At 48.8% G+C, this 20485-nt stretch overlaps 1 protein-coding gene across 1 annotated transcript in view; it reads right to left on the reverse strand.

The window, feature by feature from the left end:
• Positions 1–20485, reverse strand: part of LOC127575669 (dedicator of cytokinesis protein 9-like) — a 189008-nt gene that overhangs the window by 55212 nt on the left and 113311 nt on the right. Inside the window, 7 exon segments of the mRNA XM_052025558.1 lie at positions 313–360; positions 1799–1865; positions 3492–3600; positions 5929–6062; positions 7093–7216; positions 8750–8866; positions 15065–15243. Of these exon segments, the coding sequence (XP_051881518.1) occupies positions 313–360; positions 1799–1865; positions 3492–3600; positions 5929–6062; positions 7093–7216; positions 8750–8866; positions 15065–15243 (778 nt within the window).

The following is a 20485-nucleotide window of genomic DNA, read 5'->3' on the forward strand; positions in this document are numbered from 1 at the left end:
TGTACTACCTCGATGTACTGATGTATGGAATGATCTGTATGGATGACATGCAAAACAAAGCTTCTCACTACACCTCAGTACACGTGGCAATAGTAAACCAATTACCAATTATTGCATCACTGAGAGATCTGATTGTACAGCACTTGGCATTTGGGACTTCCTCAAAGGTACTTAATTGACAATGAAGCATTTTTGTGGGGAGTCCTTTGATTGAGATGGTCCTATAGCAATGCAAAAGTTTCTGTCTCCTCAAGTGCAATATCCTAAAAGAAACACACACCGATGTTCCTAAATAATGAACAGGATCAGTACCTTGCAATGTATCGTTTTCCCATATAGCGGAACTGGTGCAGACAGACTCTGTTGAGAAGGAAGATTTAATATTCAGCATAGCATTATTGAACACATTCCCAGACACCACATGGACCAACAGGTTAACGATTCACCAACACCAAAGACCGGATAGCACATTGCAAACAAAGAAATATGCTTCCAGCTTTCAGTAATAAATATTTTTTGCCTTAATAAGGAAGTCAGAGGTGAGATGAGGAAATGGTGTTTCACTGACTGAGTACGATCTGGACTTCAGTGAATGAAGGAGTGGTAGAAAGAGATAGACTTGGCATCTACAAGAGGCGATGTCTCAGGAAGGCAACATCCATCATCAGGGACCCCCACCATCCGGGCTGTGCCCTCTTCTTGAAGTTGCCATCAGGCAGGAGGTACAGGAGCCTGAAGACCCACACCTCAAGGTTCAACAACAGCTTCTCCCCCACTGCCTGCAGGTTCTTGAACCCACCTGAAAAACCCCAACGCTACCTCGGACTACATTCACTAATGTCACATTTGTTTTTATTTTGGCATGTACATTATGTATAATTTATGTCAATTTAAGTTCATGTAATTTGTGTTTGTCGTGTTTGTAATGCACTGTGCTGCTGCTGCAAAATGCTCATTTTCATGGCATTCATACCCCGGGGTACGTATGCCCGTGACAATAGCACAGTCACCTGCGCTCTGTCCGTAACCGCGATCTGCATCTCCCCATTGCCAGTCACTTCAGCTCCCCCTCCCACACTGTCACTGATATGTCAGTCCTCGGCCAATTCCAAGCACAAGCTGGAGGAACAACAGCTCATGTTCCGTCTTTGTACCGTGCAGCCTAACGGCATGAACACTGAGTTCCCCCACTTTAGGAAATCCCCACCCCACTTCCCCACACCCCCCCCCACCACGCTTCTTCTCTTCTTCCCTTTCCTAGCCTCTTTTTTTCAACCTTTTTTTCCTCTCTCTCCTTACCTTTGACCCATCCCCCGGTGGATCTGCTCTCCCCACCTCCCCTGCACCGGCCTATCACTATCTCTTGCCTGCATCTACCTATCACCACCCTGTGCCCACCCCACCTCCCCTCTTTTGTCCACCTATCACTGCTCTGCTTTTCCCTCCTATATATTGGGCTTCCCCTTTTCCTATCTTCAGTCTCGAAGAAGGGTCCTGACCCGAAACGTTGACCGCCTGCTTTTCTCCACGGATGCTGCCTGGCCTGCTGAGTTCCTCCAGCATCATCGTGTCTTTCATCACAACAGAATTGAACTTGACTTGAACTTTACATTAAGATGCCCACAGACCCATGAAGGAGCATCACCGGCAGTGCAAAAGGAGCAGGGATGTAGGATTAATTATGGAGCTATTTCAAACAGTTAGCACAGGCAAAATGGGCCGAATGGTCTTAAGGACAACATCATTCTACCTTACTGTAGGATATATCTGCAAGGATCCAGTGCTCAAATACACTCACTCTAAGATCGTAAAGAAGTCCATCATCTCTGGGGTAGAAGCTTTGTTCCAGTAAGTAATCAGCGCATCTACAAAATAAACAAGTAATTTTGCATTATTCTCTCAACCATAAGATTCAAGGATGTGATCAAAGCCTCCTTGAAGAAATGCAACACCCCCACTGACTCCAGGGAACCCCTGGCCCATGATGTACCCCAGGTCAGCAGGTCACAGAAAGGCAACCAAGCACCAGGGTTGGAAACACTGGAGAGACTTTCAGAAACTGGAAATCTGGAGCAACACACACAAAATGCTGGAGGGACTCAGCGGGTCAGGCAGCATCTATGGAGGGAAATGGACAGCCAATGTTTCAGGCCAAGACCCTTCATCAGGGCTGGAAGGACCTTCTATTTCTAGAAGGATAGAAGTGAAAAGTAGGGAAGCTGTACAAAACATAAATCAAAACTCAGTTCTGATTGCCAGAAGATGCAGAAGAAATGGAGAGAAAGTTTACAAAGAGGATACCAGAACAGGGAGGGTAAATACACCAGGATAGTTCAAACTGGGCAGGCTGTTCTACTGAGGCTAAGGCTAACCCAGTCAAAGTCTTTGAAGTCATGTCGGTCTGGGAAGATTGAACAGAACGAGTGTTGTTTCATTTGTGGAGAAGGGCATAACTACAGGCCACCGACACTAGACGGTCACCAGGAAATCCAGAAGCTTCTTCACCCAGAGATTGACGGGACTGTGGAACTCACTCCCACAGGGAATGGGTGAGGGGAATAGTGTGGATGCAGTTAGAAGGAGGCTGGACAAGCGTATATGAGGGAGAAGGAAACAGAAGATACACACTGATAGATTGGATGAGTCAGTTTGAGTGGAGCACAAATGCTGCCATGGACAATCTGAGCTGAAAGGCCTCGTTCTGGCTGTATACACGGAGCAGTCCAAGGCGTCACTGGTGAGTGTTGTAGACCTTAGTCTGGTCTCTCCAACTCCCACCAACACATTCATAAATTGTAAACACGCATCAGAACATACATACAGGATACTGGTGAGGCCGCACTTGGAGCATTGTGTTCAATTTTGGGCCCCCTGCTATAGGGAAGATGTTATTAAACTGGTAAGAGTGCAGAAGAGATTTACAAGCATGTTGCCAGGACTTGAGGGAGAGGTTGGACAAGCTAAGACTTTATTCCTTGGAGCGTAGGAGACTGAGAGGTGATTGTTTAGAGGTGTATAAAATCATGAGGGGCATAGATAGGGTGAATGCACCCAATCTTGTTCCCAGGGTTCAGGAATCAAGAACTAGGAGGCATAGTTTTAAGATGAGAGGGGAAAGATTTAATAGGAACCCAAGGAGCAACTTTTTTTTACACAAAGGGTAATGAGCTGCCAAAGGAAGTGGTTGAGGCAGATACAATAACAACATTTAAAAGACAGTTGGATAGGTACGTGGATTGGAAAGGTTTAGAATGTTATGGGCCAAACACTGGCAAATGGGACTAGCTTGGATGGGGCATCTTGGTCAGCATGGACCAGTTGGGCCGAAGGGCCTGTTTCCGTGCTGTATTACTCTATCAGAACACCCCTTGGTTCTTGTAGCTCCTAAACAAATGGAAATTCCCACCTTTCCAAGGGAAAGGAAGCATTTAGGAATTGGGGGTGAATCTGCTGCTGGACGATAGGGTGGGTTTAGTGTGCTGGTGGCTTACCATCAGACATGCTCTTCAACACATGTAGGAAACACATGAGCAGACTCCTGATCTCCGACTGCTCCAGCTTGTCACAGCGCACGACACAGCTTCCAACACATCCGTGGTTCTGAGAGAGACAAACACACTGGTGAAGACAGTTTAACCACCTCACGGGCTGTGTTGAGCTGCTGAACAGATTTGTTTATAACATTTAATATAAAGATCAACCGAGACCTTCATACAACATTGGTACAACCACCAAACCATGCAATAATCAGTCCGTTGTTGTATGATGACACACGCAAAATCAGTTTCGTTTATCTAGCACCTATCAGACAGTCACCAGTGGTAGAGCACTGAATTTGAGGATGATCAAGAGGTTAGAATTGGAGGGGGGAAGCCCAGGGTATGCGGGGTGCAAGGAGGTTCAAGTGATAGGGAGGTGGGCCAGGGAGCTACAGTGCGGGATGTGAAAACAAGGATTAGAATGGTGCTGCAGTCGGCATCAGTGAGCCAAGACCAAGGCATGGCTTCTGAAGTGGGACCTGGGCATTCCTGCAAGACCAACATCTATTGCCCACCCCCCTCACTGGAGGTGGAGGTGAGCCTCCATCTTGAACTACTGCAGTCCACGTGGTGAAGGTACTCCCGGTGCTGTTGGGAGTTCCAGGATTTCAACCCAGCAATCGATTTCATTTGGTATGGTGCTGAATGGTAGAGAGTCCTACAATTCTACATCTTCCTTCATTGGAAAAAAATCAGGATAAATGGAGGATAACCATCAGAGACATAAGTGTCTCTAACCATCAGAGTTATCCTGCAGGATTAGCCCCATCAGTCCATCTCTCACTGACTTCAATACTTAGCTGGACAAAATGATGGCATCAGGTTAAGCTTATACCACTGATGTGATCTGCTGGGAGTACTGGTGATTAACATGATTGTGCAACCATGTTCTTGCCCATCTCTTACACCCAAACACCAAATGTCACACAAAGCAACACAATAATCATCAAAGATGCAAGAGCTGTTATTACCAACTCCACCTCAGTGACTAGACAACCTGATCCAATGGTGGCTTCCATTCAGTGCAACTCAAGGGGTTAATGATTTGGTTTAAAATGGTTGAAAATTACGTACAACATTAGTTCGAGGGGCTGAATGTCCTCCTCCTGCCTCCACCCTTAAGTTTCAGAAGGTAAGAACGCGATGGGGACGTATTTGATTCACAACTTACAATAAGGTACGTGTCACACCAGGCACTTTCTAAAGTCACAAACTGTGGCTGGAGTTGTTACTAACAGGTTAGTTCACTCAGAGAGTCCAATGCACAAGAGCTAAGTACTTCAAGGAGTGGGAGTGACAGGGCTGCATGCAGAATTCTCTCCGGAAGGGCTGGGATGGATAAAACTGAAAAATCCATGGTAACACAGTTCCTTCGTGCGGACTTTGAACTTTCCTCAGTCTCCTGGTTAGTCTGCATAGCCAAAGCAGAGTGCCTCCTTACAAGCCTCTCCCTCTGTTAGTACAAGGAAGCAAAGTGATGTGGTCAGGTTTAAAGCTCTCAAACTAAAACGTGCCGGGCAAGACTGACATAAATGGCCAGGCTTTGGTGCAGTGACGAACATGACTCATGGTGGCTGAGGTGTAAATCCTTCAGCCGCAGAAGTCACCGTATCAATCACCCATTTAGCTCAGAGACACAAGAGATGGCAGATGTTGGAATCTGGAGCAACACACAAAGGACCTCAGCGGGTCGAGCAGCGTCTGTGGGAGGAAAGGAACTGTCGATGTTTCAGGTCGAAGCCCACAATGCCGACAATTCCTTTCCTCCCACAGATACTGCCTGACTCACTGCGTTCCACAAGCAGATTGATTGTTGCCCCCCTCCCCCCCCCCCTTCCAGCTTGCTGGGAAAGGTTAGGGCTGGTACTTAGCAGCGCAAGGAGCCTCCCAACGATGTGGAAATCGGTGATGCTTCCTGCTCAATGTCTCTGGCCCTGATTGTGAACAACTAAAGGTGTGGAATTGCATTCCTTCAAGTTGTGAATTGTTCACAGAGATTCTAATAGTGCCAAGTTCTGAACTTAAAATCAACTCAACTCCCTCGTTGCTTCTCAATGTAACCTGTTGATTCCTGGTTCAAACATAATTCACCCACTTCTTTTGTAAGCCTGAAATTTCGTGGGTGAAGGAGACGCTTGCCCCCTTCATATCTTGCTCCCAGGACCCCGACGACCTCTGGTGCTCGGTTACCAGCTCGAACTCCCTGCAGGTTAGGACCTGGCCAAACTAGCGAGTCAAAGGCCAAAGAAGGGCACCAGCAAACTCTGGGCCGGTTGGCAGATGGCAGACACAACACAGCCAACAGGATGAGTCCTGTCCTGAAGCCAAAAATCAACAGTTAACCAACTTGGAAGGACCAAAGTTTGGCAACTTGAAGGAGAGACGTTACCTTATCTAGCGAATTGCTCTTCTCTGCATTTCGTTCAGGGAGACTGGTGCCAGAGTCCGTACTTATCAAAGAGCCTCTGGAGTCGGCATGCCTCACGGCACTGATGGATGGGGTGGAGGATCCATGTGGAGAAGCTGTGGATGGATACACATGTCAGACTTCTATTGTATATTTGTCTACAGGAAGGATCCCGGGAGTGAAAGGCTTAACCTATGAGGAGCGTTTGATGCCTCTGGACCTGTACTCGATGGAGTTCAGAAGGATGAGGGGGGATCTCACTGAAACCTACCGGATACTGAAAGGCCTGGATAGATGGACATGGATGTTTCCATAAGTGGGAGAGTCTAGGACCAGAGGGCACAGCCTCAGAATAAAGGGATGTCCCTTTAGAACTGAGATGAGGAGGAATTTCTTCAGCAAGACGGTGGTGAATCTGTGGAATTCGTTGCCACAGAGGGCTGTGGAGGCCAAGTCATCGGGTGTATTTAAGGCAGGGGTTGATGGGTAAGGGGGTGAAGGCAGGAGAATGGGGTTGAAGAAACAAGGCGGCCATGATTGAATGGTGGAGCAGTCTTGATGGGCCGAATGGCCTAATTATGCTCCTATATCTTACGAGTTTTTTATCCCATGAATCCCCACTGTCGTCAATTTATTCACCGCAAGCTCCCACAAACAACCACGAGAGATGATGCTTGAGTGAAGTCGGCTGAAGTACATACATTGGACTCTGAATAGGAGCAGGGAGATATCCCCAGAGCAAAACACCTGAGAGGGGCAGATGGGAACCTTGGCTTAACATCTTAAAATTAGGCACCTCTGACAGTGCAGCACTCCCTCAGTACTGCACTGAGAAGCACCCCTGAATTTTGGCTCTGGACTTGAATTCACGACTTTCAGACCCCGAGGTCAGAGTCCAACCCCCGAGGACTTGGTGTAACAACACCAACAGCAAATAACATGCACGGCTGCAGAGAATCCATCTACTCCAGAGATCACCCCGCTCTCGACCACTGAAAGTAACACAGACTGCAGATGCTGGAAATGTGAAACAGAAACTGAAAATGCTGGAGACACTCAGCAGGTCAGGCAGCGTCTGTGGAGAGAGAAACAGGGTTAACGTTTCAGGCCGAAGGTCCTTCGTTTGACGTTGCACCAGCTCCTTACCTGTACCGGAAATGACGCCAAAGACATCCCTGTGGATGCTGTTGTCCAGCGAGTTTCCAGACCTCTGTGGAGTCATGGTGGCTGTTCCTGTCTGTAAGATGTGCAAAGGATCTTCCTTTCTTCCCTGGACGGAAATACAACGTTAGTTCATCTCTCGCCCTTTCCCTGTGCTCATGTAAAAACCAGGAGCTCTCCAACTTCTCCCCAACTCTGATGGAAGGGCATTGATCTGCAATGCTACCACCGTACTCTCCTCACTGACACTGCCCGACCAGCTGAGCATTTCCTGCTCTTGTTTCATTGTACAACTTTACCCACATTAATCAAAACTCACTGAAAACAACCAGGTGGCTCCAGAAGTTAACCAGGGATGGAACCCTGCAAAAGTTTTACATCACCCACTTCTTGAGCCATTTAGATCACAAGCGCAACCTTCATTTACCAAATGGATTGAACTTAAAGAACTTTCACTCCAAGCACCGTTCCCCAAACCTTGCTTGCCTTCTTTTAGACATTCCTTAAAACCTCCTCTTTGATCAGGCTTTTAGTTAGTTGCCCCAATATCTCATAACATGGCTTGAAGTCAAATTTTCTTGACCTCCTTGGAACATTTTACCACATAGTGGGGACTATGTAAATGGAAGGTACTCCTGAGTCGATCACATGGGAACACCACCCACTGCAGTTACTTGCCCAGGCTACTCCAGCAGCACCTCCCAGACCCACCAGCTCTCCCACCAAGAAGGACGAGGGCAGTGGGAACACCACCACCTGCAGGTTCCCCTCCAAGTTCCACCATCCTGACTTGGGATTAGATTGATGATTCCTTCATCACTGCTGGGTTTAAATCCTGGAACTCCCTCCCCAACAGCACTGTGGGAGCACCATCACCACAAGGACTGCAGTGGTTCAAGAAGGTGGCTCATTCCCACTTTCCCAGGGTAATTAGGGAAGGACAATATATAGTGACACTGACTAATCCCATTTTTGAACTTCTGTGTATCTTCTTGTGCTTTATACAGGTGGATCTGGGTTTTGTTCGTCCCACTCGATAACTGTTAAATGCTTCATTTACCTTTATAATTTCATATTTACTCTTACCCCTGAACTTTCGGAGACCTTTCTGCAGTAATAAGTTCTCAATACCTGGTATAATCTTCACTTTTTCTAATCTTATTCCAACCCGTAAACTCCTTCACACCAATGGGAGTCCCATCACTATTCTTTGTAGAAAGACATTTGGTTTGAACCCAAATTATCTGCTCCTGGGATAGTTCAGTGTCCAAAGCTTCAAGCAGCTGTTCCAACAACACTTTCACAAAATTACACCTCAGGCTCATGAAACTGGGTTTACCCCAGCTGGGAATGTCCAGTCCTGAACAACCTTTGCCCTTTTCCATTAACGACATTAAATCTAAATAACTTATGATTATTATTACCGTAATGCTCCCCCCAGCTGCCCAGCTTCGCTTCCTAACCAACTCACATGCACCCGACTTTATTACTCCCTCCTTAAGGAATGTGTTGAAGAATTCCTAAGCTGCAACATTCCGCATGAGATGGGAGCCAGGTTTTTGAAGGGAGAAGGAATGCTGACCTTCAGCCTGAACAGTTACCTCCTGACTGTGAACAGTGATGGGCAGAAGATGCTACTCACGTTGCTAGGCTGGTTGATTGGGAACGGTGAGCAGTCTTTGACGTTAATACGTTGGACATTGTCCAGGAGAAGCCCAAACAGCGGCAAGTACAACGTGGCGATCCTGGCCTGCTGGCTCTGTGAGGAGATGGATATTCAAGTGAGCATCTATTCTGCAGGTCAACAGTATCTGCACTCACACTGCGCTACAGTGACACACACAATAAAACCACTCTCCAACATTTACACCCTTGTCTGCGAATATCCTTGGGGAGCAAGATGCATTTCTGGCTGGAAATCCTGCTCCAAGGCCTTGCACAACTGAAAACAGCATGAAGTGCAGCTCTCCTTCACACAAACACAAAAAGCTTAGCAAATAAAACTTTGAGCTGGCTGGGCCACACTTGGAGTATTGTGTGCAGTTCTGGTTGCCCCGTTACAGGAAGGAATGTGGAGACGGTGCAGAAGAGGTTTACAAGGATACTGCCTGGATTAGAGGGTATTGGCTACAAGGAGAGGTTGGACAAACTTGGGTTGTTTTCTCTGGGGAGACCTGATAGAAGTCTGTAAAATGATGAGAGGCATAGATAGGGTGGATAGCCAGAATTTTTTTTCCCTACAGTAGAAATGCCAAATACTAGAGGGCACAGCTTTAATGCAAGGGGGGGGGGAAGGTTTAAAGGAGATGTGTGGGGCAATTTTGTTTTACACAGAGAGTGGTGGGTGCCTGGAATGTGCTGCTAGGGGTGGTGGTGGTGGAGGCAGATATGATAAAGGCGTTTAAGAGGCTTTTAGGAAGGCGCATGATCATGCAGGGAATGGAGGGAGATGGATGACGTATAGGCAGAAGGGAGTGGTTTAATTTGGCATTGTGTTCGGCACAGACATCGTGGGCTGGTCCTGTGCCGTACTGTTTTACTATGTCAATAACATACAGCCTCTCACTTGTTACAGTTGAAATTCACAAAAGGGAAGGGAGGCTCAGCTGCAAATTTCAAGAGGGAATTGACATTGGAGATAAAGGAAGGGAGAGCGAATGAATGGGGAGTGCTGGCATGGGCGTGATGGGTTGAATGGTCTCCTGTGGTGTGTGGTTCTACACCCTGCTTTAGGAATCATGCCAAGCAGCTCTTTTCGTGATGCACCCCCCAGGGGAGCGGGTGATGAACTAGTTCTATTAACATCAGACGTCAGACTGCTTCCTTGTTCGACTGGAAGTAAAAATCCCAAGGAACATTCAACGTTCCCCCTGAGCAGCGAGGTCAGTCACCAGGGGCAGAGACTTCAAGTAACTGGTGTTACAATGAGAAGGGAGTGGAGGAGACTTCTCACCCGGAGGTGGGGTGTGGAACTTGCTGGTTGAGAGTGAGGAAGAGAGACCCCCACCTCAAGCAGCCTGGATTTTAACAAGGTTGGCACATCCGTCCCCACCATCAGTAGCATCTACAGGAGGCTCTGTCTCAAGAAGGCGACATCCATCATCAAAGATCCCCACCATCTGGACCATGCCATCTTCTCGCAGCTCCCATCGAGCAGGAGGTACAGAAGACTGAAGTCCCACACCACCAGGTTCAGGAACAGCTACTTCCCTTCAACCATTTGGTTCTTGAACCAACCGGTAAAACCCTAATCACTACCTCAGTATAGCAACACTGTGACCACTTTGCACTAAAATGGACTTTTATTTTTGATCTAATTGTGTTCTTTATTGTAAACATTGTGTATAATTTATGTTTTTCTTCTGAATGCTGCTTATCTGATGCTCTGTGCCTGTGATGCTGCTGCAAGTAAGTTTTTTATTGTACCTGTGCACACATGCACTTGTGCAGATGACAATAAACTCGACTTTTGACTTTGACTTTGAGTTCTTTTACGTTCTGAGAGCTGAGAGGAGATTTGATGAAGGTGTACAAGACTATAGTGGGTTGAGGTAGGGTCAGTGGAAGTCTGCCAAAGGCAGATGGTTCGAGGACCAGGGGCTCAGAATAATTTGCAGTGCTTACGGGAAAGAGCAGAGGACCTGAACTGACAGAATTGCTCTGACACAAGAGATTCTACAGATGCTGGAATCAGGAGCAACGCACACAAAATGCTGGAGGAACTCAGCAGGTCAGGCAGCATCTATGGAAGGAAAGAAACAGTCGACATTTCATAGATGCTGCCTGACCTGCTGAGTTCCTCCTCCATTTTGTGTGTATTGACAGAATTGCTCTATTAGGAGCCAGAATAGACTCGATGGGCCGAACAGCCTCCTTCTGTGCTGTAGCACCATTCTGAGTTCATTGGCGCCTGACCCGCTGTATCCCAGAGCATGAGGGCACCGGGAGAGGACTGGAAACAGAAATGCCAGTCGAGCAGCATCTATGGAGAGACCAGGTCCAAGACACTTCAGCTGGGGAGAGGATTCGGCGAGGCAGCCCCTTCTCAGCCGACAGGGTCACAGTGGGCTGAATGGGCTCCTCCTGTGCCATAAATCTCTCTGAGAGACTGGGCAAGATTCAAGCAGCTCTGCGTGAGAAACAGATTGTTGGCACAACATTGATTTCTTTATCGTCCAGTACCACTCCCCCCCAGTTTCTTTTCTGCTCTCCCGTGCTCCCCCCTCGGTTTTCCCCTTATCTGTCTGGCCCCTTTACCCCGCCTCTTTCCCCTCCCCTAACCTGCCCCTCACCCACACCTTCCTCCCTCTGGTTCCCCACCTCCTTCCCTTTATTCCGTGGTCCACTGTCCTCTCCCATCAGATTCCATCTTCTTTAGCCCTTTGCCTCTTCCAGCTCTCACCTCCCAGCCTCTCAGATCATTCCCACTTACCTACCTTCCCCCCTCACCTGGACTCACCTGTCATCTGCCAAACTCGTGCTCCTCCCCGTTCCCTTTTATTTCGGCCTCTGCCCTCTTCCTTTCCAGTCCCAATGAAGGGTCTCGACCTGAAACGTCGACTGTTCATTTCCCTCCACAGACGCTGCCCGACCTGCTGAGTTCCTCCAGCACTATGTGTGTGTTGAGGGTTGTTAACCTCAATGTTTTGGCAGACGGAACAGTTCCGGAAGAGGGCGATCTTACACGAAATTCCATTTCAAATGGGATCTTGGGCGCCCTGTGGGGCTGGGTGCACTGGCTCTTATTTTATACAGCTAGCAACTGCAATATTGAACTCTTCCACCAGGTGGTGAGATCGAGCTGTGGAACAACACTGAACCAAGCCCAACACGGCATCCAGCATGGGAAGTCATCTTTGGAAACACAACGTCGGGGAAAGAAGCCTCAGATTAACCTCGGATTTAGGGAAGCTTGCAGCACTGAATCCCAGCCCTCCAATCAGGTCTGCCCGCCACCTCTCACCCCACAACCGTGGCAATTTTGACTCCAAGGACCTTACCAGTTTCTTTCACCAAGTTCCTACTGAATCCGCTTCCTTCAGGCAGCACTTTCCAAATCGCAACCCCTCCTCTCTCCTCTGGTTCTTCTGCTGATCCCCTTCACTCGGTGTTCCCCGGCACCCACCCTCCAGTCCCTGGACTTCCTGCATTCACTCCATCCAAACCTTTCCTGGTTTGGAACGCCTCCTTTACGTCTTCCCTTCACCTTCTCAAGAGGAAAGGTTGAGCTGTACTCGAGGAATTTAGAAAGGTGACCTTATTGAAACGTGTGAAGTTTCTGAGGGAGGCTGTAAAAGGGGCCAAAACAGAATCAGTGTCGTCCAAAGAGATTGGGGAGGAACTCGAGAAAGGATAATTTGCAGGGTTGCGGGGGAAAGAGCAGGGAAATAGGACATAGTAAATTGGTTTACTATTGTCACAGGTACCGAGGTGCAGTGAAAAACTTTGTTTTGCATGCCGTCCATACAGATCATTTCATCACATCAGGGGTTGCTCTGCCAGGAGGCAGCACAGACCAGAAGGGCCGAATGACCTCCCTTGGAGACCACAAACCCAGCTCCCCCAGGTCTTTCCTCACCCCTGGGACAGTCCAGTAAATCTCTGCATCCTCCCCGAGGCTCTCCCGCCCGTCTTGAAGTGAGGGACTCGGAATTGGACACAATCGTCAACGTCGTTAATCCAACATTGGAGTTACGAGGAATTTTTTTTGAGGCAGTGAATTGTTTTCTTCGGAAACTCAGGTGGCTTAAAGGGGATCAGAACCCCAAACCAAAAGTTTCTAACTCAGCAGCAGGACCTAACATCAAATGCAACACAGGCCACTGGGTCAGAACATCCAAAGGCAGCACATTAACACAGCCCGCAGCAAGTAACCCAGGTCCGACGAGACTTGAAATCGAGGGTCTCTGTGACATTACTCTCATCCAATACCTTCTGGGAGGCAGGACACACCACCAGTGGAAGGACTGCTGCCGTCGGGCAGGAGCCTGAAGTCCCACCCCACCAGGTTCAGGAACAGCTACTTCCCTGCAACCATCAGGTTCTTGAACCGACCTGCACAACCCTAATCACTACCTCAGCAACAGGACATTATGGACCACCTCTCGCACTGCCATGGACGTGTCTTTTTTCTTCACTGTCTTGTATAATTTACATTCTGTGTGTCGTCTGAACCTACGTGCCTGTGCACATGACAATAAACTCGACTTGAGACTTGAGAAAACCCAAGTGCAATCACACAGAGAGAATTAAAATGACAGACAATGCCCAATATTAATTTTTGATTTGATTTTTTAAGGAGAGACTGCAGTGGGAGAGCCCTTTCAACTTTGGGCATGTATTTTGACTGCTGACCTGACCAATGCTGAATGAGCTATTTTAACTCAGAACTGTGTTGTCTGAACCCAGGCACCTATGATGCTGCTGTACAGGAGGTTTTCACTGTACCTGCACCTCACCGCACCTGTGCACATGGCAATAAACTCCACTTGAATTCACTGGATGTTCAGGGGACTGGATGGGGTGCCAATCAAGGGGGCTGCTTTGTCCTGCACGGTGTCGAGCTTCTCAAGAGTTATTAGAGCTGCAATCACCCAGGCAAGAGGAAAGTCCCCGTCACACTGACGTGTGCCTTGCCAGGGGAAGGAGGGCTCTGGGGCAGTGCGCTGATGTGCTGCAGGTTATTTTAATCTATTGCTATAAATGATTTGCAACGATGGGGAACACCAAGAGCAACCCGTTTGCAGGAAGAACAAACAGGAGCAGGAGTAGACCATTTGGCCCCTCTATCCCATTCAATTCCACCATTCACCTCAGACACTGTTGCCCTCAACTTGCACTAACGTCGTTATAGAACACAGAACATTACAGCACAGTACAGGCCATTCGGCCCACAATGTGGTGCCGACATTGTATCTTACTCTAAGATCTATCTAACCCTTCCCTCCCACATCGCCCCCTATTTTTCCATCATTCATGTGTTTATCTAAGAGTCTCTTAAATGTCCCAAATGTATCTGCCCCACAACCTCTGCCGGCAGTATGTTCCACACACCCACCACTCTCTGTGTAAAAAACTTACCTCTGACATCCTCCTGATACCTTCCTCCAATCACCTTAAAATTATGGACCCTGGTGTTAGCCATTGTTGCCCTGGGAAAAAGTCTCTGACTGTCCACTCGACCTATGCCTCTTACCATCTTGTACACCTCTATCAAGTCACCTCTCGTCCTCCTCCTCTCCAAAGAGAAAAGCCCTAGCTCGCTCAACCTATCAACCTATCAAAAATGACCTTATGTTTATTTTTGTTTTATTATGTGGTGTAAGTTATGTACAATTTGTGTAATTTATGTCGTGTTTGCAATGCACTGTGCTGCTGCTGCAAAATCCTAATTTTCACAACATTTATGACCCAGGTATGTATGCCTTTGAATTAGGGCTTGACAGATCTGATCTTGACCTCTGTTTCACCTTCCCACCAGCCTCAAAATGTTGATACCCCCCTCCCCAGACCAAAAATCTTCCTCGGCCTGAACATAATCAATGACTCCACCTCTACCACTCCCCGGGGCAAAGAATTCCAAAGATCCACCTCCCTCAGAGAAGAAAGTCCTCATCTCCATCTTGTGGGAAATCCTTGTTCTAATAACGCAGTGTGTTCCAGACATCAACCACTCTCTGCGTAGAAGAAAAACTTACCCCTCAGATCCCCTCCCTCTCACCTCATGTCCACAAGAAGATCTGCCCTCCTTCTGAAGTTCAGGGAGCATAGATCCTACTTGCTCAACCTTTTCTCAGAAGAAGCAGTGAACCTTCTCCAACGCAAGTAAATCCTTCATTAAGTAAGGAGACCAAAACAGTATCCAGTACTCCAGGTGTGGCCCCACCAATGCAAGACATCAGCACCCCATCCCCCTCAACAGAAAGGTCTTGAGACATTTGTGGGGAACTGTGCATACCTTAGCCATGTATCGATCATCAAAGGTGTGCTTAATCATCAAGCTCTTGAGCACGCTGATGGCCATCTGACGCACATCTCGGTACTCCTGCAGGGCACTGCCGACCTCCCGCAGAAGGAGTCCCACCAGGAAGTGGTTTTTGCAGAAGTCGTCCGACAAGGTAAAGTCAAGTTGCAGGTCTGAAAATTTAGACAGGCAGTTTAAACACTGGCAGAGCCAATCACCCCACACAGGGAGAACACAGAGGATTGGTCTCCGTTACACATTGCACGCTGTGGGTTATCGACTCAATGCTATCAAACACCGGGCTGGTCCATCACACATCATGTCCAAGCCTCAAGTCCTTGTCAGATTTCGGGAGCTGTGGTCATAACAGTCTGGCTTATTCCCATCTATACCGCTTGGTAACTCAGGAGGATTCAACAGATATCACCTCAAAATGTCAGTGGTGACCCAGGGTTTGTTTTCTTGGAAGCTGCATCTCTGCCAAAGAGCTTTCCATCTCTCCACCAGTCCCCAGTGGCCGAGCACTAAACCACCAATCCCAATCCTTACCTGGAAGGGTGAAGGGATGGGGGACGGCCAGGGGTTCAGATGTACACTATGTGTTTGCGTGTGTGTGCGTGTGTACGCGCGTGGTTGGGGGTGTGTGTGTACGCGCGTGGTTGGGGGTGTGTGTGTGTGTGTGTGTGAGTGAAGCTCTTGTGTTATGGTTAATCTGCAGCCAGCCGTTCAGTCCAGCGGCCCCGTTATCTCTACATGAGGCTCCTCCCAGCCCCATGTCCCTGCCTGCTCTTCCCCACAACGCCACACATTTCACCCCTCCCAGCAGTTCCCCAATCCCCTCTGGAATGCTCCGGCTGCATCTATTTTCACCACATGTTCCCGACCACAGACCCTGAGGGCTCTTGACAGCTGGGAGTGGAGAGGGAGCAGCAAACAATCTGCTAGAGGAACTCAGCGGGTCGGGCAGCATCTGTGGGGGGAAAGGGATGGTCAACATTTCGGGTCGCGATCTCATTATACCGGCTACCTTCCCTCTACACTCTCAATCCCAATGCAGGATCCCAACCTGAAACGTCGACCATCCCGCCCCCCCCCCCCCCCCCCCACAGATGCTGCCTGACCCACTGAGCTCCCCCAGCAGTTTGTTATTTGCTCCAAATTCCAGTGTCTGCATCTCGTGTCCCTGGTGTGGGGAGGCCGTTTCCTCTTGTGGGAGGATCTGGAACAAGGGCTCACAGTTAAGAATAAAGAATCACCATTTAAGGCAGAGATGAACAGAATCTTCTTCTCTCAAAGGGCGGTGAGTCTTTGGAACTTTTTTCCTCAAAGGGCAGTTGAAGCAGAGCCTTTGAATACCGTAGGTTACTGAGGACAGGTTGGAGTTACCATGATTTGGTGGGGCAGGTCAGGGGCCGAGTGACCTACTCCTGCTCCTAACTCATACGTGTGCACTTGCTGCAGACAAGGACACATTGCCGATGGGTGTATGAAAGGGGATGGGGATATGTGTACATAGAACATGTGACAGACTTTGTACATACAAAGGAGGCGTGGAATACAAGAATTGGGGCGTTATGTTGCAACTCTACCAAGCACAGGGTAGACCACACTTGGGACTTGTGTGCAGTTGTGGTCACCGCACTGTAGGAAGGATGTGTTTGCGCTGGAGAGGGTGCAGAGGAGATTCCCCAGGATGTTGGCTGGATTGGAAGACTTCATTTATAGGGAAAGATTGGATAGGCTGAGCTTGTTTTCCCTGGAGCGAAGGAAGGACCTGAGAGAGGTCTACAAGATTGTGAGGGGCACAGACAGGGCATACGGTCAGAATCTTTCTCCCATCGTTGGGATATCAAAACAGGAGGGCAGAGGTTCAAGGTGAGAGGAAGGAGTCTTAAAGGGGATTTGGGGGTAAAGTTTTTTTTATTTTACACAGAGAGGGGTTGATATCTGGAACTCGCTGCCAGAGGAGGCGACGGAGTCAGATCCAAGGGACATTTGGACAGACACCTGAACAGGCAAGGCAGAGAAGGATGTGGTCTTAGAGCGGGCAAACGGGATCAGTGTGGTTGGGCAAAAGAGTCAGTATGGATGCAGTGGGCCGAAGGGCCTGTTGACTTAATAATCCTCAACACGATTGGTTTGTTTCTGTATTAGAATTGAATCCGGAGCTGGGAGGTTTAACTCTCCTTGTGATAACATTAAAAAGGATAAAATATCGATTGAGTACAGATGATGCAAAACTCCAGATGGTTTTGATGGTGTGACCAAGGAGGAGCTGCTGTCAGAGGGAGGGGAGAGACGGAGTGAAGGACGCGGAGGGAGGTGTTTCAGCACAGCAAGTTGCAGTGATCAGGAACAGGCTGTAAGAAAGAGCAGTGGGAACAAATCCCACAGGAACTTTCGAAAGGGAACAGGGGAGGTGTGGGGAGGGGGGCCTGTGGCAAGGGAGCAAGGACTGGGCCATCTTGTTGGGGAGAAACCCTTTTGCTTCACCGATGTCCCTTTGGGAAGGAAATCTGCCCTCGCTCCCCCCCAGTCTGGCACAGGTGCGACTTCACCAGGTGGCTGGCTCGACACGTCCCTCTGGAGACGCAGGCTGAGGGTGGGGGGTGAGGAGTAAACATTGGCCTTGCTGGAGACACCCACATCCCATGAAGGAATTTTTAAAAAATGCATTCTACATTCTACACCAAAATTGGGCCTCCCTTCTCTGTGTGTGGCCCACAGGTCACGGTGCTCAGCCAAGTGTCTCTCCCTCCCTCCCAGCCCCCAACACTCCTCTCAACTCCCCTCCAACCCTTTCACCAACCAACTCAAATCTGTACCCCCTCCTCCACCAGCGACTGACCCCTCCACAGGGTGAAAGCTCCTTCCTATCTACCCCAGCTGCACCCGATGTTTGTACACCCCGATTACCTCCCCAGTAGCCAGTCCCTCCTCATTGCTGTAGCTCTCCTGCCCTGCAACCATCCTGGCAAATCTCTCCATAGGCCACAACCCTCCCCGCCATCGAGGACATCTTCAAGAGGCGGTGCCTCAAGAAGGAGGCAGCCGTCACTGAGGACCCTCACCATCCGGGACATGCCCTCTTCACGTTACTACCATCGGGGAGGTGGTACAGGAGCCTGAAGACCCACACTCAACGATTCAGGAACAGCTTCTTCCCCTCCGCCATCAGATTTCTGAACGATCCATGAACTCTACGTTATTCCTCTGCTGCACTAATAATTTATTTGTAATTTTTACATATTGCACTGTGCTGCTGCCGCAAAACAAATTTCATGACATACGTCAGTGATAATAAACCTGATTCTGATTCTGTGCTGTGGTGACCAGAACTGCACACAGTGCTCCAGCTGTTTAATACAGTTGTAGCCTCACCACCCTACTCTTGACCTAGGGGAAGAGAAATGTAATTTGGCAAACATTGTGTTGTAGGATCATTTCCCCATTGTGTGAATCTCCCCACTGACAGCATCACAAACAATCCCATCGCTCTCCTGCAGAGAAAGTGCCTCTCACAGCTGACACTGGAGCTCGGCAAGAAAGTAGTCCCATTAATCTAGTCGTAGAACCAGTTGTTACTAAAGGCACAGCTCCCAACACAATGAAACAATTCACTTGCAAAATTAAAGGGAGTTCTTTGATCCTGATCATTCAAGGAAGTCTGGCATCTTGCAACAGGAGTACTGCCAAATTACTGTGCAGTGCATTTCAATCACCAACACAGGGGGGAGAAACCATGCCAGAATTTAACCAGACAAACTAGATACAAAGTGCCAGAATGAAGGAAAAGAGGAATTTTAATGTTGTTTGGGTCAACTAATCTGCTTAGATCAACATTGAACTCCAGTGCATGCAATAGTTTTCAGTCTCACAAGCTATGCCCTGAAGTCAAGAAAAATATGCAAAGGTACTCAGAGCTAATTGCAAGGAGGAGAAGTTCTTCCAGGGTAAAGCAAAATCCAGATTTAGACGAGCAAATTATAAGAAGCCCATGCAGAAAATAACAAGGCCATTAAGAAAGCAAACCAGGATTTAGTGCTCAATTTCAAGCAACAGAACTGAACAGTGCAGATGTCACGCACAACTTGTGTGGACCTTGGTCAGATCTTGGGTAGATCAAGGACTCAGAACATCCCGGAACACATGCTAGCCATCGAAGTGCAGACACCGTTGCCTTACTGGAAGGGCAGCACACAATTTGTGCACAGCAAGATCCCATACAAGCCACATGATAATGATTGGATCACCTGACTTTTTCTCTGATGCTGATTGGCTCTGGTCACTGGGGAAGACTCTTCACAAAAAAAATAGCGGGATGGGGTCTTTTGCAACCGAACGAGAGAGCAGACTGCACCTCTGATTAAAGATGTATGTGGGAGGCAGTGGGGTGGGGTGGGGGGGGGGGAGAGGTGGGAGGATTGTGGGGGGTGTTGCAGGGTTTCAGGGTTACCCAGGGTTGAGCCCTGAAGCGTGGGACAAACTGACCAGCGAGCAGAGATGACTGGGCGATGGGCCCGCGCAGAGGAACTGGCTTCCAACTGTTCACAACCCACACAAAATGCTGGAGGACCTCAGCGGGTCGGGCAGCATCTGTGGAGGGAAATAAACAGTCGACGTTTCGGGCCGAGACCCTTCATCAGGATCCTGTTTATTTCCCTCCACAGATGCTGCCTGACCTGCTGGGTCCCTCCAGCATTTTGTGTGTGTTGCTCCAGATTCCAACATCCGCAGAATCTCTTGTGCCTCCAACTGTTGGGCCGTTTTGGAAGAGCTGGTGCACATCTCCCAATCCCCGGCCTCAGGTGGCTCAAACCCTTGGAAACCAGATTCGGAGGCTGCACATTACTAGGGAGGCTGTCACAGACACCCAGAAACTCCGATTTAAAGACACCATCGCTCGAGTCCACGGGTTAAAACCCAGGAACGACAAGGGAGAAAGACCAGAGTGAATCATTTCCCCACGGATCGACAGTGCCGTGGAAGGAGACCGAATGTGTGAAAGGAGAAAATTAGAAGTGTTTCAAATCAAAAGAGCAAGCGATCGATCACAAGGGGAACTTTCTCAGCAAGGCACAGCCTGTCAGCTTCAAGTGCTCTGTCCCAGGACAGGTACAGGAGCATGGGTACCACACAGCCACTGCCCGTTATCCAACCAAAACAATGTGCAAGGGGTATAGACAAACTGAGAGCCACACAGCCTTAGACACAGCAAGCCAGCCCGCGGGGATGAGGGGTTGTGTAGCCCGGCCTATCAAACAGGAGGTGAAAGGCGTCAGGGTGTTCTGGCACAGGCTCTGGGTCACAGGAGGTCAATTAAATCGAGCAGCCAATCAGTATGCGAGGACGTGGCGTTGCCACAAGCAGGGGGCAGGGTGTTGCTCCTGAGCCCCACTCGAGTGGGCCGCCCCC

This window comes from Pristis pectinata, chromosome 11 (genome assembly GCF_009764475.1).
Source record: "Pristis pectinata isolate sPriPec2 chromosome 11, sPriPec2.1.pri, whole genome shotgun sequence".
Taxonomy (NCBI): Eukaryota; Metazoa; Chordata; class Chondrichthyes; order Rhinopristiformes; family Pristidae; genus Pristis; species Pristis pectinata.